Source organism: Ischnura elegans, chromosome 4 (genome assembly GCF_921293095.1).
Source record: "Ischnura elegans chromosome 4, ioIscEleg1.1, whole genome shotgun sequence".
NCBI classification, from domain to species: Eukaryota; Metazoa; Arthropoda; class Insecta; order Odonata; family Coenagrionidae; genus Ischnura; species Ischnura elegans.
The window spans coordinates 11,479,474-11,503,685 of NC_060249.1; the positions used below are offsets into that span (position 1 = coordinate 11,479,474).

At 36.8% G+C, this 24,212-nt stretch overlaps 1 protein-coding gene across 1 annotated transcript in view; it reads left to right on the top strand.

Annotated features, from left to right (window-relative positions):
• Positions 1-9,321: 9,321 nt before the first annotated feature.
• The window catches only part of LOC124157063, a 40,906-nt gene continuing 26,015 nt past the window's right edge, over positions 9,322-24,212 (top strand). The window contains exons 1-5 of the mRNA XM_046531535.1: positions 9,322-9,701; positions 9,779-9,815; positions 9,953-10,236; positions 10,340-10,527; positions 21,874-21,979. Coding sequence (XP_046387491.1) covers positions 9,600-9,701; positions 9,779-9,815; positions 9,953-10,236; positions 10,340-10,527; positions 21,874-21,979 — 717 coding nt within the window. The 5' untranslated portion in view covers positions 9,322-9,599. The remainder of the gene's footprint in view (positions 9,702-9,778; positions 9,816-9,952; positions 10,237-10,339; positions 10,528-21,873; positions 21,980-24,212) is intronic.

Here is a 24,212-nt window from a genome sequence, read left to right on the forward strand (position 1 = left end):
CTTATTTTATGAATACATGTGTGGTACAATAAATGAAATAGGGGTCAAATATTAAAAATTAATTTTACAGTGCAAAAAATGTCTAATGAAACATTTTAACAAGTAGATTTTTAAAAACAAATTCAGAAAATTGATGTGACATATTTTTCATACAGTTTTTCAGTTTATTTTGCGCGCCCCTTGAGTTTTTTCTGTTTCCGCTACTCGTTATAGTTGATAGTAATTTGTTTTAGCCCTCCGATTAAAGGCCTAGTAGTGCTGTTCTCGGGGAGATGAATATAAATTTTAAAAATGAAGTAAAAAATAAAAGGCGTGGTCTCACGAATACGAAATAGAACCTCTCTTATACTTTTTCATCCGATTGCCTTCGCTCGACACGATTGAGGAGTCGTAGCTTGGTGATTCATGAGCAACATTTGCGATTGACAAAAGTATACATGCATCCAATACCATGCGCGAAGCTTTGTAATAAATCTCACGATGAATCCGATTTCATGATTTCTTGTTGTCTTTTTATAGAGACTACCTCAAATCCACGAAACCATCACATTGATTTCGGATTGTGAATAAAATTTGCTTTGAAATGGATGCTTGGTTTCGAACCCACTGCGTTAGTATAGTTTTATTTCACTGAAGTCACCAGGAGAAAAATTCCCCTCAACCGTGAAATATCTGCGTCGTTTGGCTTCCCGGGCTACTGCAGGACGTTCTGACGAGATAATTTAACAAGAACTGCATGATATCAGCCTATTAGGAGGGAACACTCAAAATAGGGTAGTTTCCTTCATCAAAGAAAACGAAAAGCATTGATTGCGATTCGTTACCCACCATTAGTGTATTCATAATACACAAATTATTTGGTTTTTGAAATACCGGTTTAGACGAATGGCAAGGGTCAAATTTTATCCTCATTTGAAAAAGGCCAGATTGGCGCCCATGCGATTCCACTCCACGTGACGTCACAGGGACCTAGTTTCTACACGAGAGGATAGGAGTTATACATCGTCTGAGGTTACCAATGCATGCATGAGGCACAGAGCTCAGGGAAACGTGTCTTAATAATCACCTATTAAAACTGGCTAAGGTCGGAAAGTTTTCTTCGTTTGATAAGGTATTAATAAACCTTTTTTAAGCCAAGCGCTACCATTCAGCAAGGTACTCAGCTACCCGCTGGCAGCCTGCGACGTATCAGCGCTAAGCCTCGCCTCAAGGTCACCTCACCGGGCGGGAGGGGGAACCAGAAATACGACGTACGGAGATATTTCCCGGCATTCATACATGAACGTCGCGTTTTCGCGCGCTTGAAAATTTTCACTTTTCATTTAATCGCGAAAAATAGATATTGTCATTTAAAAATCTAAAAGCGTGAAATACGTACTCCAGGAGTAATAATCTTTCGATTAAGGCAATAAAAAATAATAGGAAACCACCCTATTAAAAATTGGTTTTCGTTATTTAAAACCAAAAAGATATGATTAAAAACACACACGCCAAATTTTAGAGCTCAATTTCGATTTATAACCGAGATAAGTAGCTTTGAAAGTCCGCTAGGAGCTTTGGCCACGCCCACGGCGCAAAACGTATTTCTATTGGCTGACGCCGCGTGACGTGTGAACCTCATGAATGTCGCGATAGTAATGCTTGAAGAAGCCGTAAACACACTGCGTTCGTGGAAATAGTGGCCAAAAGTTTATCGTCATGGCGAAACACAAAGTTAATTTTGTTCTGGCAGGTACCAGAAGTGTAGTGACATTATTAACAGGGGCTCTGGACAATTTTTTGTTTAAAAAAGAATCATTTCATTGAAATGAAACTTCTGAAGATGAAATGTTTACACTTTTGAAAGAGACAGTGATCACGGCAATTATCGTGGATGTTTTAATTTGTGGACTTTACTAAAAACCAGTAATAATTATTACTGGTTTTTAGTTTCCGGATGTAAATTGTGAAATAAATGAGCAAATATGCTATAGCTATAGCTGTTTTCTTTCCCTCTGAAGGGAGGAAATTCGGGGTTCTCTCCGTTTCTTTTAGGATTAGCATTCACATTTCGTTGGAAGAGCATTTTTTTAAAGCAGAGGTCTCACTTTGGTCCACCAATGTTCGCGATAAATGTTCAAGTCAGTTTGGTACTATGAAAAATGGTACACAATTGTCATAAAAATGAAAGAGTAACTCAGAGATGGGGATTTTTACATGGAAATATCCGTAAGTTCACTTATATTTACATCAGAGTTACACGTACAGTCACTTTCAAAAGTTTTAGGACAAAGTTTGTGGCACCACTTCTGCTTCTCAAGGAAATTTAGTATCCTCTACTCCTTTCGTAGTTCTCTGCTTCACTTCGCTGACATTCCGCTTGTGATTATATACATGCACACAAAGGGACAAATTATATTATACTGCAAATATCTCATTCCCATTCTATTTATATAGGGTGTAATGATTATTTCATGAGCATTTACTGCATACTTGCACCGGTTTTTACCCTTAGTGGTTAAAGTAATTATTATACGATTTTTGGCATGTGATGCCGCGGCGGTGGCCTAGTGAGCAACGCTTTGAGCTCGGGTAGTGAAGATTGAGGGGTCGACTGTCCCGATCGGGACTGTCTCTCATAATTTTTTCAGCTCCTTTTCCTACTTATTAACTGGTTTTTTACAATCGTAATTTCGCCTTATTTGATATTATGCTTTTATTATTGCTGATGCGAAGTTTTAAAATTAAGAGTAAAATGGTGGATAAAATCCTGGCGTTAGCATTAACGTAAAGTTTGAAGTCTGGCGAAAGGAGTCACACACTATAATTTATTATTTGTCAATTATTCTTATTCGATTGATGACAGTTCAAACCATTTGCTAGTATTCATTCAGTAAGTATTTGCCTCCGGTCTCTCTGTTTTATTGAAAGGCATGCAAAGTTATCCGTGTTTATTATTTACTATTTGTTCTTCTATTTATAGACCTGGCGGCACCGGGAGTCAAATGTGCTTATTTCTGTTTATTGTGAGTAATTCGATATCGTAGTGTTTCTGGAGTACAAATTTGAGATTATCATGTATTAGTTTGTACCTACTATTTGACACATCACCAGGTTAACGTCGAAATCTCTTTCCGTTGCAGTGGTTGGCTTTTAATGCGCAAGATAGAGACAAAGAGTGAAAAACAGGGCAGATATGCAGTAAATGCACACGAAATAATCATCATATCCAGAATAAATTGAAGCAGAATGATATATTTGCAATTAAAAAGTAAAATATCCCGTTGAGTGCGTATATATTTAAGCACATACGAAATTTTTGCGATGTGTGGTCAAAGACAACAAAAAGAGTAATGGAAACTAAATCTCTTTGAGAAGCAGAAGAGATTTACATTAAAATGGCCCTCACATATTCTATAACAGCCTATTTCTGAAGTAATATGCAGTCTCCGTGCAGCGTCGCACCACCGCCTTCCCTGGTCTGGGTCGTTTGGCACCACAAAAAAAATACTTTTCTGGCGTTTAAAGAGTGGTAAATTCACATCTCGGCACACAACAATATACATAAGGTTTCCACCCACTCATTTTAAATTCTCCGTTTTATCTAGTATTTACTTATACTCGAAATAACGTATACGACAATGCACTCCATGAGAGCAATGCAGATATCATGAGGTTCACACGTCATCAACATGGCGTCGCCCGAGAAATACGTTTTTGGCGCGGAATTCAAGTTGAAACTTCAAACTGCTCTAGGGGCGAAATTATTCTGCGCTCAATGGTAAAATTTGGTGAGAGCCTTTCTTACACCCATTGCTATATAAATCAGAAAAAATATTTGGTAGTGTAATCCCTTCTATTATACCGATGTCTATCAAGTATGGCAACAGGGGGGGGGAGGGTCCGTGGTTCGATTTCCGGTCAAAAGGCATTTTATGCCTTGTTCACCCCGCTTGATCAGAATAAGGTTACCATGCCCGGAAATTCCAGGTAATGCCCTTCGCTTAAAATTTTTATGCATGGTCGAAATTGATACTTATCGGTATGCACTTTTGCCTCTTGCTTTTGTTTACGGATTAAGGTAATGAAATGTAATCGTATCATCAATAAATAATTTTTTGGCATCTTATGGCTTCCTCATTTAGGGAAATTGCATACTTTTTATAAACAGTATGCTGATATACTACAGTAAACACTTAAATTCACAGTAAACACTAAAATTCTCCCGCTGAGTATACAAAAGCCTAGAAAAGAACCAACCGAAACTCTAACTACAAAATATGACATTAACCTTGTTGTAGTTAATTGCCGTAGCGTAAAAAACAAGCGCGCCGAAATCGAGCATATTTTTCAGGACGCAGACGTGGTCATGGGGACAGAGAGCTGGCTTACGGAAGATATAAGCGACAGCGAAGTTTTTCCTCCAGAATATAAAATTTACAGATGCGATCGACGCAATAGAACAGGTGGCGGAGTTTTTATTGCAGTTAAATCCCATTTACAAAGCGCCGCCCACGAAATAATTGACAACGAAATTGAAAGCGTATGGTGTACAATTAAACAACGAAACAAAAGGAGTATTCATGTTTGCTCTTTTTATAGACCGCCGAACTCCGAATTCGATATTTTGTACCTTCTAGAAAATCAAATATCCGCATTTACTCAAAGAGACAGTAAAGGTGTAATAGTAATCGGGGGAGATTTTAATCTTCCATCCATAAACTGGGATACTTACACTGTAAAACCGAATTCAAGGAATAAAGAAATCAGCGAGGTATTACTCAACATACTTGCAAATCACTCTCTCGCCCAAGTAGTTGACAAACCTACGAGAGGAAACAAGCTATTAGACCTTTTAGCAGTAAGCGATCCTAAGTTGATAAAACAAGTCGATATTATTGACGATATAAGCGACCACAGAGTAATATTTGCAACGTTAAAAGTTGATGTGGTGTCAGCCGTAAAACCAAAACGCAATATTTACCTATTCGATAAATGTAACTTCACTAAATTTGGCGAGATGCTTAATGACTCCTACAAAAAATTCGTTGTTACATCAAAGGACCAAAGCACAGATGAAATATGGACACGTTTCTTAGAAATTCTGCGCCAAGGAATCAACGAACATATTCCGCAAAAACTGAAATGTGATAATAAGGAACCTCGCTGGTACAACAACGATGTCAGAAGAGAACTTAGGAAACAGAGAAAACTATACAACTTGTACAGAAAGTCCATCACGTCTCGTAATAAATCGAAGGAACTTGAAGCTAAAGAAAGTTACGCTGCTCAACGCTCAATAACCAAGAAATCAATGCGAACTGCAATGCGAAAATTTAAGAAAAAAGTACTTCGTGAATTACTCGAAGAAAATCCGAAATCCTTTTGGTCGTACGCGAGAGAGCTTCAGGGAAAACATTCAACCGTAGATTCGTTATTTGATAAAGATGGTAAACTTGTCACCGAAAATATAGACAAAGCTAACACTTTAAATGCCCACTTCGAAAGTGTATACACTACTGACGATACTCAATTCAATTTAGACATCCCATATACTGAGGATTTGATGGAAGAAATATCTATAAAACGTGATGGGATAACTAAACAACTACAATCGATTAAGAATAGTAAATCTCCGGGTCCGGAGGGAATACCCGCGCGTGTCCTCAAAGAGTTAGCTCCACAGATCGCGCCTTACTTAGAGATCATATTCAAGAAGTCACTCTCCGAAGGGAAGTTACCGCCCGACTGGAAAATTGCAAGTGTTACACCCATTTTCAAAAAGGGAAACAGAAATGACCCAGGCAACTACCGTCCAATTTCCCTAACATCAATTATAGGCAAGATACTTGAACATATCGTTGTTAGTAATATCATGACTTTCTTGGACAGACGTAACTTCCTCCATGACTGTCAGCACGGATTCCGAAAAAATAGATCCTGCGAAACACAGCTCGCGCTCTTTCTTCACGACGTTATAAAATCTGGTGAATCGAAAAGACAAGTTGACGCACTATTTCTAGATTTTAAGAAAGCTTTCGACACTGTACCTCACAACAAACTTTTATACAAATTACAGTCATGCGGATTAAACGAAACAGTTGTAAACTGGATACGCGACTTCCTCAGAGATCGTAAACAAAAAGTAGTTCTTGACGGAATTAGCTCTGATGTTGTAAAAGTTACATCAGGTGTTCCACAAGGAAGCGTAATCGGCCCCCTGTTGTTCATTATATACATTAACGATCTCTGCTCCCGCATTAGCAGTAAAATACGTTTATTTGCTGACGACGCTGTCATCTACCGCGAAATTAGTGATCACTCTGACTATGAAAATCTATCATCGGACTTAAACAACGTTCATTTGTGGAGTCAAGAGTGGGGACTCGAACTTAATCTGAGCAAATGCATGGCGGTACATTTTTTGCGGAATTCGTCCAACACTAACAATGTTTATGCAGTGGATGGCATTAACATAAAGGCAACAGACGAAGTGAAGTACCTGGGAGTTACGATAACCTCGAACCTCACGTGGGGAACTCATATAAAGAATATTTGCGGCATAGCCCTGAAGAAATTAGGATTCGTCAAGCGTATTGTGGGAAGATTTTCGGATGAGAAAGTAAAAGAAAGGTGCTATTTCGCTCTCGTCCGACCGCACCTTGAATATGCAGCGAGTGTATGGGATCCAGTGCAGAAAGACTTAATCCGCGAGCTGAATAAGATACAAAGGAAGGCTGCGCGTTTCGTCAAAAACCGCTACGGGCGTACAGACAGTGTTACCCAGATGTTAAGCGAATTAGGCTGGGAGCCGTTGGAGACTCGGAGGCTGCGCGCTAGGCTTAGATTGCTTGAGCAATTGAGAATGGATATATTTAAGAGCGACACAGAGAACATAATCTTAGAGCCACACTATATTTCCAGGTCCGACAGAAGCGATAAATTAAGAGAGATTTTTAGCCGAACGGATAGATATAAGAATTCGTTTTTCCCCCGAACAATAAAGGACTTTAATAAACGCTTGTCCCAACCTCGTTAGAGCACTTCTTCTTTTTTTTTTTTTTTTTTTTTAATAGCTGTAAACGGCTGGTGTCCTAACACCCCCTGCCACACGCCTTTTAGGCGGCTTGCGGGGTATTATGTAGATGTAGATGTAGATGTAGTACAGCAATATACTTTTTTCCGCTTAAAATTCAGTTTATACCCTAGAAAATGACTCCCAAAAGTCGCCCGAGTTTCGCGGGCTAAAAAATACCGCCCCCACTAATCTTTGGCTGTGACGTCATAGTTCAGTACGAGTCCAAGATCCAAGCCCAGTAACTGCAGGTTTGGAAGAGCCACGTTGCGTTTAAAGGAGAACATGGGTGAAATAAGGAAAAATTACAAGTGGTGCATTATTCCTCTGTGCAATAACACCCCAGAAAAAAATTTTCGTCAGCATTCCCACGGAGGAAATTAGAAGAAAAGCCTCGATGCATGCCGTCTGTCGGGATGAGCGTTACGGAAAAATAAGAGTATAATAAACGGAATGATAAACCCGTGTGCTATGTGAGCGAAGATAACTTTAATATAAATAATATTTCCATATTTCATTGACTGAATAACTTGAAACTGAGATTTTTCGATAATTCGGCCGCCGTAGAATAAAAACTCAACTTCCGAACAAAAATCGAGATAGGTGTTTCTCGATGGTTACGATGGACTCAAATTATTAAGGCACTTGTTCAATTTCAGTTACGGAAGGACATAGAAAATTCCATGATGTTTATAATCAAGGGAGGAAATATGAAAATATAGAGCAACGTTGATCCTCATGCATTCGAGTGCCAGCCAAGAAGACAGCGTTGTGTTTATTATATTGATCGAAGTGCGATTGACCGATTCTTTCTGCAGAATAGGAAGTGGCTTCGGGGTTTTTAGTCACAAGATGGTAGATTGTGTTGGAAGTTCGTCTATATTATCGCTACTAAATTGAAAAATTAATAGTCTGGCCTCCTCAGAGCTTCCTTTCGCCCTCCAGGCAAGGTATTTTTAAGTTGAAAGTATCATCGACAGCTTCGAGGTGGAAATAAGTTCACCATAAGACTCTACCGGACTGCCAAAAGAATACACATTTCACATGAGTATACGCTTTCGCCAATATTATACGCAAGTCTCACTTTGTTATGAACTATAAAACATTACAGATGCTCATCAGCTATCTTTCCATTTCTCGGCATCGACTTTCCGAGCCGACGAAGTCTACAGTTTCACTAAAATACCCTGTTATCATGATGGAATCAGTAACAGGAAGCTTGCTAGGGTCAGCCTAAGAATAACCATAAGCCTTCATCTTTACGCAATCTATCGCTTTCAATGGAGGAGAAATAGATCAAATAATAGCCCTGAAGTCACAATGAACAACTGCGATACGTCTGCACTTCAATAAATGAATCATAACCACGCCGTCGCATGTATAAGTATGCAACCTATACTATGGCCGTGCCGCCGTCTCTCCTCGTACTGAACTATGACGTCACTTTTCTACCAGCCAATCATCGGGCGTTTTCGCTTCTCACTTGCATTTGAAAATTCTCGTGAACTTTGATGCATTAAATATCGTAAACCACGTCATGAAATAATAAAAAAACTTTCACCGAGGTATGCAAACATATATTTTTATATAATTTTGGGGCTATTGATTATATCTGAAATATATGCAAGTTCCCTATTCTGTTTAACATATTCCATTTTAGAACATAATACGGTCCTAAATTTTATTCATTCCAGGATGATAACCTTGTTTTTCAATTGGTTGAAGCTTTCGGCACCCATGGTGCACAGCGGTGTTATTTTGGTTAAACTCGCATAGTATTTAAAAATGAACCAAAATTTACGTCTCCACTACTGGAGGCTTTCTCAGGGTAATGAAATTATCACTACTGTCAGAATAAGTGTGGGGTTTTTCGAAGTTCCTTTTCATCTCGAAAATACTGGTAGCCAGAATGAGCTTATAACACGTCCTTGATCTTTGTTGAATTTGTTTGTCCCTAGAAGGATATAAAAAAAACTACGTGCAATTTAAATTGTCATTATCAGTATCAAGCGGCGGAGACGGAAGTGTTGGTGCATATTGTTTAACTGTGACGCTGGTTTACCCAAAATAACATAGCTGGACGTATGTAAAAACTTCATGAGAAAAATACTATTGAGAAACTTAAGTTTCTATTCTTGCTTCTCACGCGGAATTTTCAATCCACGTTTTTTCGCGGAAGGGATGGGCGCATATTAGGCCATTTTAAAAATAGCGCCTAGCTCCCTAGTGAAACAAATGCTAGTGCTATGCGCCCAACTGTGCGCAACCGATCGATTGATAAATAAAGTAAATAAATCTGCTTGACGGATGTCCCTAGTTGCTTTAAGAAGTATAGAGGATTATAAAATGGTATTTACCACGCATAACAGGCAGATTTGCAGTAAAGAGTGGCATGGTGATTATTTTTACGCGGCGTAAATGGTGTTGAAACATTTATTTCGACGTGCTCTCTGTTATCTACTTCGGAAAACTTCGTCCTGCGATGAAGATTCTCAGAATTTGTGATCAATGAGAAGTCAAATGGTTTGCTTAAGCTTCGGCGAATATGTTTTTTCTAAAACTCGGTATTATTCACGCTCGGAATTATTTCTTTATTTTCCTATCATTTTGGCTGTGTACCTCAATCAGCAGATCACACACTTGCGAGGTATGTGAAAACTCAAGGGTGCGTACGCTGGTAACGTTTATATGCTATGATCGACACTTTTTTTTTCATATTTTCAGGTATCTAGAAGTTACAAATGCTTTAAATCCATGGAAGGTATGGACAATATTTGATTTTACAGATATTTCAGATTGTGATTTTGTTTATTCCGCTATAGATGCATTTATCTTTGGTGAGTGTGAGATTAAGGGAGAGTGTGAGCTATTCATAAAGAGAGTTTACTGATTTTTCAGGTTGCAATCCAAATCAACTAGAGCATTGCCATACCGCTGACGAAATAAGAAATGTAACCATGGAGCCATTCAATGACACGATCATAGTTAAATTTCTACATCCTCCATTTGAATGTTGTTTTAAAAAATACGAACTAAAGTTAATGGTAGTTTTGGGAGTGGATAACGAATCTTCATGTTATTCAAATGCGATGATGTCTCCCGCCAGGATAATGCATTCTAAGAGAGACTATGTCATTAATAAATGTGAAGGTACTAATTGTACTGGCAGCTCATGTGGAGAGGTAAGTGTAAATTTTGGGTCTGCGAGATACTTTTTTTGCTTGAACTTATTGCAATTATTATTTATTTCTTGGCGGTCTGCAATAACGATATTTTTATACTCAGTTTGCTGAGGTGGAGTTCGGACACATTTTTACAGCTTGCTATATGCTGGAACTTAGTCCTTTCAAAGATATGCGCCTAAGCCCTTTAAAATCTCGTCGTAGCTCAGCCATGTACATCAGAACTAGCTACATCAAGCCAAATATATCAGAGGAATCATTAGGACTGTACCATTCCTATTCGTACCCAGAGTGAGTCTATTTAATTGATGGATTGTGTTGTTAATGTGTGGTTTTTATTTAATGATCTCCTTTGTTATTCCTGACAGCCGTCCATTAGAGGAGTCATCAAAGGTAAAAAAAGCATGAAATGCAGTATCAGCTATTTTTGAATAGTTTTTTTACATCTTCCAAACAAATTATTTCTTGCTTTTAAAATGCGATGAACTGTAGGATGAAATTCTCTTTTCTCTTTATGAGTAGAACTATTTTCCAGGGTCATAATTTTGTTTTATATATTTGTTGGCTTATTCTCTCAGTCATTGGACTTATTTCAGTCTAATCTTAAATAGATTAATATGGCTAAGTTACTTATTGCAACCATGAAAGCTGCACAGATGGGAGGTCCAACTTGCCTGATCAATGGATGCATTTCTGCTTCCCAGAATGAGAATGTAATGTATTGACCTAGCCATGAATGCATATTTCTTTACTTTTAGTCCCTTATCTACAGTAGTATTATACCTAATGAATTCCTTACTCTTTTTTCAATATTTTGATGTCATGCAATCTAATTGTGCTTCATTTCTGCTTACTTTGCTCATAGCATATGTATAATGATGATTGCAGCTGTTGTAAAGCAGCTAATATTTATGGATTTTGAATTCTAGTCATCATTGTTATTAGCGGCCTTATGGCCATGAAAAATATTTTTCCTTATCTCAAAACGTAGTTTCATGGCACTTCTCTGAAGGCTATAATTCCTATATTTTTATTGCTGTACCTCCTCAATTTTTCCTGACTCTGTTATTTTTTGACTGTATGTTATACCTAAAAATCAATAATATCGAGAAAATAGAATCAAACCATCAAAATGAGTGAGGGAAGTTCTTCAGTATGTCTTGTGGCCAGTTATTCGTCATTATTCACATCAGATGTATTCCTAATACACTACCTCTTAGGTGATTGTGATTATTGCTGTATGAGCTGCATATCATGTCGATTTGTGCATTGAAGAAGATCATACGTTTTTTTTTGCATGCTGATCACATTGCAATATCACATTTCCGTGGGTTAGTGCATTCCCTCTATTTTCATTGTCATGATGAAGTCAGTCTACTTCTTTTCTACGCTCTCAGTAGTAGCAATGTCTTACACAACTATGTTTTGCTTGGCTGAAAGAATAATATCATAGAGTATGTGAGACAGAACAAACTAATCTTTGTTCAATGAATCTGTAACCCAACAGTACAGGGTCAGAAACTGGAGGAATTCGTCATGTATTCATAAATTATCTTTTGTTCTCAGAGTTTAATTTAAGTAGTACTAATAGCCATAACTTCAATTAGTATAGTAGTTATACTATTCTGAGTTATGGCAGCATGAGAGGTTTGGCCCTCATTTTCCGTGAATAAATTTGTTTGGAGTGACACACTATATTTACGGTTGAAAAGATTGTTAACTATCTCTTCTGTCCTTGCTTAGTTGTGTGTATGATTGGAGTGTTTTTTACACCGTTGTTGTGACTTCAAGTAACAACTCTGAGAGATCACACAACTCTAATAATATCAACTTGAATTGTTTCTAGATTAAGTAATTTGTAATTTTAATTTTGAAGCTTAGGAAATTTTTATATCAGTTGTCAACTTGCATAAGGTAATGGAACCGACTTATTGAAAGTGCCTAGTTTCTAGGCCATAACTAATCTTACCATTTATTACCTGGACATTGCCATAATTTTCTGGTATAGTTAAGCAGTTATCAAGGTTTCATCAGGCTTGATAAACATGACTGCTAAAATTGAAAATATCCATGGTGTAAACTTCTTAGTTTGATTCTATTAATCCTGATGAATATTATTTTTCTTTGCATTTATTGTAATTAATAAATATACTTCAATTTTCTGTAAATTTATGTATGAATTGAAATGTACATATTATATGTTAGTGATGAATTTTGTCTCATTTCTATTTCCTTTGCAAAATTGATTTATGTTTTTTTTTCCTTATGTGCAATGTTTGTGTTATTTTGACTGGTCCTTGCGGTGTAAGTTATATTTTATTTTGCATCCTGTTATGTCAATTTTCAGGCTTGTGTTTGTGATGTGCTAATCTTGCTTTTTTTCTTGTTTTCTTTTTTTGTTGTAGGAAATCATGTTCTCATATGCTTTAAGTCTTCATAGACTAAAAAGGCAGATATGACAATCAGTTTTATTTACAAATGATGTGAAGCTGAAATGAGGATAGATCCATTGGTGAAGGCAAGCACTGTAAGACTTTAATTTGTCTCATTATAGTATAAATAGCCTCACCATTTTTAATTTTTGAAAATGGACTTTTGGGCCTCAGAGTTGGGAATTACTTGGGGGAATATTTCGGACTACTATGATTTTGCTTTATTTCTTAAGTCACTATATTTACTCGTATAAGTTGTGCCCTCATATCAATAATGTAGTCTTCTTTTTTTCTGACTTAGAAAGAAGTAGTATTTTTTCCCCTTTGCTTGCTTTGCCTCTTTTTGTTATTGCCCAAAAGCAAATAATGAAAAAATATGGAGATTATGTGATCAATTTTCCTCGGCAAACTTACTCAATTTTATAGCTCTCTCTCAGGAAGCAATCATATTTTAGATTACAAAACTGTCAATAATTCATGCTTACATCTTTTTTACGTGAACATGGAGGATAAAATGTGCACATCTTACATGAGTTGATATGGTCTACTTTGAATGACATACAAACTAATATTATGACCTAATCCCGATTATAAACAGCTTCATTATTTTCTGTGTTATTTATTTTATTCTGGTGTTTCTGTCTTGCAATTTTATGTTGAAGACTATCACAGTGCATGCTCTGTGAAAAGTAGTTTGCTTAGTATTGCTTGGATACTTATTGGTAATTGCATGCATTCTTAGAATTTCAGCAGTTCTGGATTTGGATTTTTGTGTGCTATGCTTGGGGTGTATTGGTGCTAAATTGTAATTTAATTTTATGCTCATCTCGTTCTATGTTGAGTGTGTTTTCAGTGTTGGTAATCTTATCCTTTCATTACCTTAAAAATTAATGTGTGTAATTTTATGAAATAGCTCTGCCTCATGGAAAATGCTGTTATTTTTTTAACCTCTTAAGCCTGTCCTGATGGTGTCATACTATAAAAATGCATTCTCACTTCTGCCTGCTGTGCTACCGTATGTAATACTCAGGGATCTGCTTCTCTCTGGAGGAGGAAGACGCCTTGGTATCATAAATACTCAAGTACAAGGCATCCATTGTGCATGGTTTTTTGCAAAATTTTCGAAGCTATTTGATGTCCACTATGCGTAAGAAGTACTTGGTGGGTAGTTCATGAAAAATATCGCTAAGCATTCACATTTTGAATCGGTGAAATTATGGTCCTACCTTCAATTAATTTCAATAGTTTCAAATGTAATTTCAATGGTTCCAAGAAGGTGACTTTCAGTAGCTAAAGTAGACACTCCTTGAAATCCAGAATAGATGAACCCAAGTGTGCGGATTTGACTGGGAGAACCATTGAAGGTGGCAGTGGTGGAACATGCGGTCTCAAGACAGACGATTAACTTCCAAAATGCCAGAGTAATCACCTAGGTGAAAAAATTTGAACCCCAGCCAACACATGAGGCGTTTGAAATTAGGAAATATGATCAGAACTTCAGTAGGGACTGTGGCTTAAAAATCTGTGAGCAACACGTGCGATCCTGCTCTGAAGTTATATAAAAATAAAGTGATAACTCCTTTACCCCCTCATCTTTCAACCTCCCTCCCTCGATGAACCCTTGCAAATATCCACCACTAAAAAACTATCCGTATTCCCTAACACAAAGGGACCCGCAGGAGCCACAAAACACTGGGCAACAAAATTAAGTAAGTGGGTGATGCCCAAAAATATCACCACTTAGTAACCCGCCAAACCTTCAACGAAGAAATACTTAAAATTGTGGACACGTGATAAAAGCCAGAGGTTGACCTGCATGTTATAATTGGGAATTTTGGGTAGTTAAAGTGTTAGATTACTTGGCATTTTTCAGGAGATAGGAGTTCAAATCCCATTCAAGGTAAATGATGTTTCAACGGTGAAAGTTTTGCATTTTTAACCAGTGTACGTCACTCATTGAACACAAGCCCACAGAATGGACCTGCTGCAGTGTAGGAGTGTGTAGTGACCTGTTTGTCCTTTGAATGATTTGGCTCATGTGCAGCATGTATGGAAACATATCAAGCTTCACTGTTAAGCTGTTACATATATTAGTAACAGCAATAAATTTCTTCACATGCCGCTTTCATATGCTGTAAATTTAGCATGTGTCAAAACTTCTAATGCTAATACAAGTATGTGTAAAATTGTCATAATTACAATCAATGAATTATAATCATTAATTTTATAGACTTCTCTTGGGTATGTGCATCAGTAAATTTGCAAAATGAAAAATTATTAACTGTAATAAATAATAATAAATTTTTTATTTGTCCAAGGATCTTATGAATACAACATAGATATAAGACACGTCAAAGTAATCAACATACACTTAAAAATGTAAAAATGGTCAGAGTTCATTTGTCATTTAAAAATTCATTTACACTGTAGTAGCACTTATTAATTAAAAATTTCTTTAAAGAAGATTTAAATTCCCTATTAGAATTAATCAAATTAATACTTTTGGGAAGGAAATTAAATATTTTTGATCCCATTGCAATGGGACTTTTTGCTGCTATACGTTTTTTATGGAGGGTAACATGGATGTGGCGATGAGACCTAGTTAGGTGCTCATGTACATCATTATTAATTGGTAAATCATTAATATTCTCTTTTATCAGTAAACATAGTTGGTATATATATATACAAGGCACTGTTAACAAATTCAGTTCTTTAAATAAGGGTTTACAAGAATAAGTATAAGGCTTACTCATTATACATCTTATAATCTTTTTTTGCATCTTGAAAATTGTATCTAATAGCGTTACAGTTGATCCCCAGAATACAATACCATAAGTCACTCTACTTATAAAGTTGCAATGGTAAACTGACATCATCGCCTTGTGAGGTAAGGATGCTTTTAGGAACCTCACACTATACAGTACTCGGGACAATTTCGAACACAAGTCTTTTACATGGAAGGACCAGTTTCCAGTATTTTCAATTTGTAGCCCTAAGAATTTACAAGTTTTAGTTAGACTCAGTGTATGGTTGTTCAGTGTCAATGTTCCAAAATCTTTGGAATGATTCGGGTTAAACAGCATAGACTGAGTTTTTGCACTGTTTAATTTTAATTTGTTGGAAAGACACCAATTCCAGACTAAATCTAATATATGCTGACCATAGTGATGCACTTCATTGATGTCATTAGCTGAAATTAGGAAGTTTGTGTCATCTGCAAAGAGGACTGGTTTGACATGGATGCTATTAACAATCAAGGGCAAGTCGTTAATGAATATCAGGAAGAGTAGAGGACCCAAGATGCTACCTTGAGGGACACCTGACGTTATCTTGTTTTGGTTTGATTTACATAGTGTGTCACTAAGTCTCATTTCAACACATTGCATTCTATTGCTAAGGTATGATTTTAGCCACTCCAGTGCGACTCCTCTGATTCCATTTTGGTGACACTTGTTTATGAGTATGGAGTGATTAACCATATCAAATGCACAAGAGAAATCAAAAAATAATGCCAAGACCTGTTTGCCATTATCCAAAGAATTTGAAATAAAATTCCAGGCAGTGATGAGGGCATCCTCTGTAGAACGTCCTTTCCGGTATCCCCACTGAGAGTTAGAAAGAATTTTGTATTTTTCCACAAAAGAAAGTAATCTGTTGTAATATATACGTTCAAAAACTTAAGAAAGCTGTGTTAAAAGTGAGATAGGCCTATAGTTGGTTATATCATCCTTATTACCTTTGTTTTTGTACACAGGTATTACTTTGCTCAGTTTTAGGGGTTCTGGAAAGATCCCTAGCCTCAGCGATTCATTGACTAAAAATAGTAATGGTTGCACAATAAGTTCTTTTAAATCCGCTACTAGTCGACCAGGTATATTATCAACTCCAGGAACTGAAGAGTTAGATAATTTATCTAAGCACATTAACATTTCTTTTTCATCACATGGATAAAGGTAAAGGGAATGCACTTCACTGGTGTAATCTACTAAACAATGGTTGTTATTATTGTTTATGAGCTGGGATTTAGTTAAATTACAAAAGGCTTTGTTGATTCGATTGCATACTATATTTGGATCAGTTATTAAAGAACCATCGTCATTGAAAAATTTTGGTACGCATGGGTTTCGTTTTTTTCCGAGCTGTGCATTGATAATTTTCCATGTTTCCTTTGTCTTATTTTGTGCTTCAGTTATGCGTTTGTTATTAAAAGATTTTTTTGAATATTTTAGTAAAGCAGTATACTTCTTCTTTGTCTTTTGAAAATCTAAGAACAATTCATTATTCTGGGAATTTTTGTATCTATGTGCTTTTTCTTTTACAATGCGTGACAAATTAATTATTTCCTCAGTGAGCCATGGTTTTTTACATTTGTTTTTCCTATTTTTAATGTTGATGGTGACGGTTGGAATGCAACACTCTATATGATGGAGCAATTTGTCGTAAAAGATCTCAAAACTATTCTCAAATGAGTGAGATATATAAACATTTTCCCAAGTTTCCAACATTAGAACGCTTTTTAGAAAATTTATGTTCTCCTTTGAGAACACCTTGGTGGTAATTTTACTAGGTCTGACACTCTGAAGTTTCAAATCAAACGTCGACATGATCATGTGATGGTCGGATAAACCAAGGTCAACAACAGTGGATACACTCTTATTATGATTATAATTTGTTATCATATAGTCAATTAATGACTTAGAAGTCTTTGTCACGTGAGTTGGTTCCTCAATTAAACATAATAAGCCATATGATTTCACAATGTTCAGTAATTCCGTCCGCTGTGGTGAATCCACTAAATAGTCACAATTTAAATCACCAGTTATCACTAGAATTCTTTGGTTAACATAAAGTAGTTCCAAAAGTTTGTCAAGGTTGTTTATAAAAACATGGAAATCACCCACAGGTGAACGATATAGTGATATAAGTACCAAAGTCCCTATGGCAGTTGTGAGAAAACACACTGCACACTCAAAGTTTTTTTCTTCCACGAATTTGGAGACATTAAAAGCACTAATTTCATTTCGTAGCCTGTTGTGTGCAAATATGGCTACACCCCCATTTGAATACAGACCCAAAGAATACTGTGCTGCGAATACAGAGTTTTTTTTTTCATCTATCGTCATGATTGGGTTTGTTTCAGTTCAACCATCATCAAACTGGTTTTGCATGTCTATTACCTGTTATCTGAGATGGCCATTTTTATCTTCATTCAAATACCTTCCTATACCTATTGATGTGTGAGAAGCTATTTCAGAGTGCTCACAAGTCCAAGAATTCATAATATTTAAAATATATCTTGCACTCTTACATGCAGCAATGTGGTCTTGTGGAGTGTAGAGGAAGAGCAAAGGAAGTTTTGAAGTACAGTTTGCAAGATCTTTTAATCTTCCCAAGGATTTGTTTGTTTAGTTTAAAATTTTTCCCTCGCCAAAAGTAATGTTTTATTGTGAACTTTTATTATGTTAGTTGTTAAAATATAATTTGGTCCCTATGCATATCTAAATTAAGTAAAAAATTAATGTTTAAGACGTATGCAAAATGGCTTTCATTGCATGTTACAAAAAGAAACTTCAGTAATCTAATTACTTCATTTTATAGCAAGAAATTAAAAACTCTCTTGGATCTGGAAATATCTAATAGTAATATATTGTATAATTTATTTTTGAATGTCTTGCTTTTTTAGCTATAGTAGCTTATGTTTCTTATTTTACCTAATGCATCATTGAAGCATGTGGTGCGTTATATGTACTCTAATTTTGTTTAGTACTTTGTTCTTTTCGTGAAGCTAGTTGTTAAAAACGTCACTCTTTATATTAGCCTCCTCAGTATGCATAAGTTTGTACAATTAACAAACATTAAATCCATACTATCTTTATGCAATGCTAGAAGTTCTATGAATCATAAGTTTTTGAGGTGATTGTCATGGAACATGCTTTCGTGTATATTTGTGTTTAGCTATTATTTGGACATCATCACTATTTGTAATTATTATTTAACACATTGGTATGATAAATAACCTTGCGCCTGATTGTTAACCATGCATTTTTTAGCCTTGATATATTTTAGAATTTTTCAACTCTGGATGCACTACTATTCATATGATAATTTTCTCAGATGTTGCTTGATTTTCGCACTAATGCATGCAAATTTCTCTCAGAAATAACCCCTTATTCCAGTGGTATGTTCTTACTGACATGTTGCTAGCTGTCAGATTGATTTTTGCTTGAATGTTACATCCACTTTAGTGGAGATTCAGTGAATTAAATTTAAATTATGTTGCTAATTGCTATCATAAATTCATTCATTGATGATCTTTGCATGAGAAAGTGAGAAAATTTCAATTAATTTATGGTGGATATTTAAAAAAAATCACTTTCACGACCTTGAAAATAATTTGGTGAGGATGTTTTAAAAGCTAAGCCTGTTTCACACAATACTTCATCCTGCCTAAGATCTACGTAAGTAATTGATAGTTTCAATGTCTGTTAACCTTTTCCTGCCAGTGCCTATGAAAGGAAATTGTTTTCCGTGCCACGAGTAGTATGAGAATATTTTAAATCCCTCTCTATGGTGCTCTTTTTTTTGGGGAAGAGGTGAACAGGTATTCTCGTCCCTCCAGTTTGGGACCCAATTCAAAGGACACCCAGCCACTGGACAAAACCCTCCAACACTTCCTTAGCAAAAGTCCACTGTCAACGTATTGCAGTAGCAGTGATTTTTTTTTTACATTTTGTTTACGATTTTCAATAATTTACACTCATGGAAGATAACTTCAATTTTAAGCACCGTAGAGTTTTGAATGGATATCTAGCATTGAAAATGACAAAGTTAGCAAAAAGAAGGTACGAAGACAGTCCATCCTATAAGTCCATCATTAATAACCTTAAAAATTTGTTAAAAAATTTCTTCCATGCAGAACAAAACAAAGAATTCATTTCTGTATTTTCTGTGAGTACATATACAAAAATGTGGGATGTAACAAATATTTTTGGAAAAATCTTTGATATTTCTACTGCTTCACTACCTCTTCACCCTTTTCTTGTTGTGAGGAAGATCCTAAATACGTATTATTGCCGATAAGTGGCACTAAGATCTCATTAAGCTGGGTCTTAGGCAGGGCTTGAATGCCTCTGACCATTGCCTCCTCAACAGTCACTTTCCATCCCCTGTTTTGGCTGCGGCTGACATTTGGTCGTTTGAGTTGAAAAATTCACACTGGATATGACATAGGTCTTTGCAGGGATGCCGACTTAGAAAAAATATTGGGGGGGGCCCAAACTGGGGATCTTGCCCGGGTAAATTTTATAAGGAGTGAGTTTTAAGTTTTTTAAGCATTTTAGAAGAGTCTTATGATCAGCATTAGAACCCTGATAACTCAAATCTTGATATCTGGACACTACGGGGAAAATTGAAAAGCCTGACACATTTTTTCCTCACACCCATAATAAATTTTGAAGGGGGCTCGGGCCCCCTCAGACCCCATGGAGTCGGCACCACTGGGTCTTTGTGTATAAAAATGCTTGTCAGCTATAACCGAAATTTGGCCTGACAGGGTTAGGTGCTGATAGGACATAAGGGAATTTATATTGTGCCAAACCTTTGAAATGTGGTGTGATTGATAGGTAGATGCTAATTATATTCAAAGATTGCAGTGACTTAGTTCTATGTCCACTTAGGACATAAAATCAGTTATGATAAAAATTCTCAGCCGGTATTATGGCTATCACTTTAGTTATCATTACCATCATGGCAGCCATGGGTGTTGATATTTGGAAGAGGCGATCAACAGCTAAGGTCATTTGCACCTTGAGGGAAGGGTGGAGAGCAAACTGGTGGTGGCATTAGCATGCTTTTGTTGACAGCTGCGGTGGGGATCAAAGCTTTATGTCCCATCCAACAGATGGAGTACTGCACTTGAAGTTTCCTCCACACAACAGACAAGCAGTGATTGGGTAGTGTCTGAAAATTCTCTGACACTGCCAAGATTGAAATCTGGGTCCATAGAGTTGGAAGACAAGGTTTAGCCAGTGTACCAACCCGATCTGCATGATAGCAGTGGGGTTTTCAGGTGGTAGAGGGATGGCCACACCAGAAGGTTCATATTCCCACCCCCCTCATTAAGAATTTGACAAATCAACATTGTGCTGTGCTGATGATGCATTGCGCAGTCCCAGCAAACAATTATATTGTAATACAATATGTATTTCCATCAGGAATTAGGCTTAACCCATTTCTGCCTGAGGTTTGAAGCTCAAGGAGGCTAAATGCTCCCTTGATAGCAGTGGATTTACTCAGTTATGCAAAAATGGAACACTGTAAAAAGCAGATAAATAGTAAATAAGTCCCATTACAAAATTTTCATTTTATGCCTTAATGGCTAACCTGTTATGAACTTGTTATGAAAAAATTACATCATTTAGGCATAATGTCAAAAAGTTACTGTCACAATCTTGGAGATGGTCCCAGGGAAACCATCTTTAAAAAAGACCAATATTTATCCTGCTGGTGCCTGTATTAGATCGGCATGGCGTACCAATTCTGCTTTATATGTAATCTAATGTATCTTTGTAAATAGGTAATGAAATAAAAATGCAACATTATTAACAACAAATGCCATATTAAGAGGTAATAAGTCATTTAAATACATGTGGTCTCAGGTGCTCTAAAAACTAGGGTTACATTAAGTTTGGAGGAGGTTAAATTTGGAAGATATCTGGTGGGGGTACTCTTGGTGGGGTGAATGGTCCTGGGGCTCATGGTCCCCCCTGCCAAATTCCCTGGCTAATGCTAATCCTTTGATGCTAGCCAGTGTCCGCTACTTGTGCTTGATGTAGTGTTGTGTGAAAGTGCCGTAACTCTTAGAATTCCTTGTGGCTGATGTATTGATGTTGTATTGTGATTTTACTGTGGCTGATTTGGCCAAAAAATTCATAGCTGACACGTTGGCCACTGGGTCTGATGCCTTGCATTTTTCAATATTAGTCTTGACAAATCCTTGCTCATGTAAAGGTTTTGGATTTGAAAGCAGTTAAAAAATGGGAAGTTTAGTGGGCTCTCAATGCGTATTATTTGGAAAAAATTATGCATTAAGTGTACATTTCAACGAAGTATTTCTCAAGGAGTTAATTACATGTTGATTCCATCAGAAGTTTAATAACATATTACTATTTTGCTCTGTTAAACTGTTTCTTCCTTTAAATTTCAGAAAGGAGTTGAAAATCAGCTTGGATAATCACTTAATGTTCAGGCACTTGGACATTACTGTTTCGGTGGAATACAAAAATTCAGTCCAGAAGCATATTTTTGAATTGGTAAGAATAGATTTAAAAAAGATGAATGCATCATTTTAAAAATGTGATAAAATTATTTGATGCTATGATAATGTAGTTAAATGATATCCATTGTTACCTTATCACACACTAAGTCCTCAAGTCATAAATATTTTTTAATGGTGGAATGGTTTTATTGGTGGTATTTTTTGATGTGGCTAATTCTTCAGCAATTGATACGAGGGTTGTACCAAAAGTAAGGTTCCCATATTTTTTACAAATACAAAACTTTGTTTATTTATGTTAATTTTCTCATCGTTGAAAAGCTTACACTTTTGATTATTTTTCAACGTAGTCTCCATTTTTTTCGACACACTTTTAAAGACAGTGGTCCAGCTTTTCTATCCCTAAGTTGAAGAAGTCTCCCGCCAACCCATTGAGGAAGTGTGTGACCTCTGCTCGGACTTCATTGTCGCTCTTGAAGCGTTTGTCCCCTACGAGTTTTGTTTCAGGGGTATAATGAAATACCCGCGCTTCATCTCCGGTGACGATAGAGACCAACAACTCCTCCCCTCCCTAAAATTGTTGAAGAAATTTGCAAGCACAGTCAAGGCGTTGTTGCATGTGTCCGTCAGTCAGCATACGGGGGATCCAGCAAGCACACATCTTGCAATAACCCAACGTTTCTGTTAAAGTTCTTTCAATTGTGCCGTGGGAAGCTTCAGGAATGCGTTCAACAAGTTCACGGACAGTGACCCTCCGATCTTTTAGCAGCTCACTGTTGATCTTCTAGACAATCCAAAACCGGCGGTCTTCCACTCCGCTCTTCATTGTGAACTTCCGTGTGACCCTCGGCAAAAGCTTTGCAACATTTGCGGACGTGCTGAAAGGACATGCACTCTTCGCCATAAAGTTCAGTCAGTTGCTGATAAATCTCCAATGGCGGTAACTTCCTTGCAAGGAAAAATAGGATTACTGCTCGATCTTCACAGTAGGCGGGGACGGGGATCATCACTTGCATTGTTGACGGTTGCTAAGCCAATGATGAGCGACACAGTGAATCGCGGACTGGCGGACTCAAGAACAGGGGAACCACGGTGCACGGCAATGTTGTGGGATTTAGCCTAGCACCTTCGCTCAACATTGTAGCTCATTGGGAACCTTACTTTTGGTACAACCCTCGTATGTTAGATTACTCAGGAATCTTGTCAAAAGTGTTTTGTTACCCTTTCAAGTTGAAGTTTTCATTCATCTTGACTTCCTTGACCACAGTTGCTAACCTCAAATTCTGTAATGCTGTGGATTTAAAAGTATGGTGACTTGTAGATATTTATAGCTATAATTATGTAATATTGTAAAATTGTACTGGCGAAAAGTTTAGATAGAGCTAAGGTTAGTTGGTTACTCTTCAAAAGAATTATTTAAAGTTAAGTCAGTATTACATCATGCAGGGGACATACATAAGGACATTATGTAGACATATAGAGCTATACATTGACATTCACGAATGAGGTACATGGTACATGGACATATGGTGTACCTCGATAAAAAAGATTGAGATTTAATCCTAAGTTACGAAAAAATTTCTAGTTTGTAAACAGAAAGCAAATTAGGTATTTTTGTCTATGGGAATACATATTGGCTTCAACAAACCTGTTTATTCTGCCCAATAGTGTACTCAGGGTGTCCGCAAACTTGGAATACTCCGGGAATTTTGGCCCAATTGAAAAAAACTCATGGAATATGGTGCATGCTCTGGAAAAATCAGTTTTTGACGCATTCAGTGAAAACTAGTTCAGTGTGTTGAATTCTCATGCTGCGCCTAAAGCAAATCAAAAAATAGTTTTTGGTGCAAATTTTCTCATAAATTAAATACTCTCTATTGAAGCTCATCTTCCAATTATGTCCCATTACAATAATTTTCTGCTGAGATTGTTATTCACGTACAACTCATATTTGGAAACTAGTTACCGGAACTGTTTGTGCAGTAGACTTATGTTCAAGGTCACTGCAGTTTCTACATGTGGTATTTTATGGGTAAAAATTCACTGTCATGTTGAGGGAATTTTTTGTGAACAATTTTCGAGGAGGTAATAAAAAGTATCCACCATGGTGTTGGTGCGAAGGCTGCCGCGGTGCGCTGGTACTGTAGGCTGCATTTTCCAGGTTTCACCGCGTCGTGGTTGCGTTGGTGACAACAGTTTCTCCTGCATTCCAGCAGGTGTCTTCAGGTCGAAGTGATTATGCCGTGTTTTGGCCGCCGCTGTATAGGCAG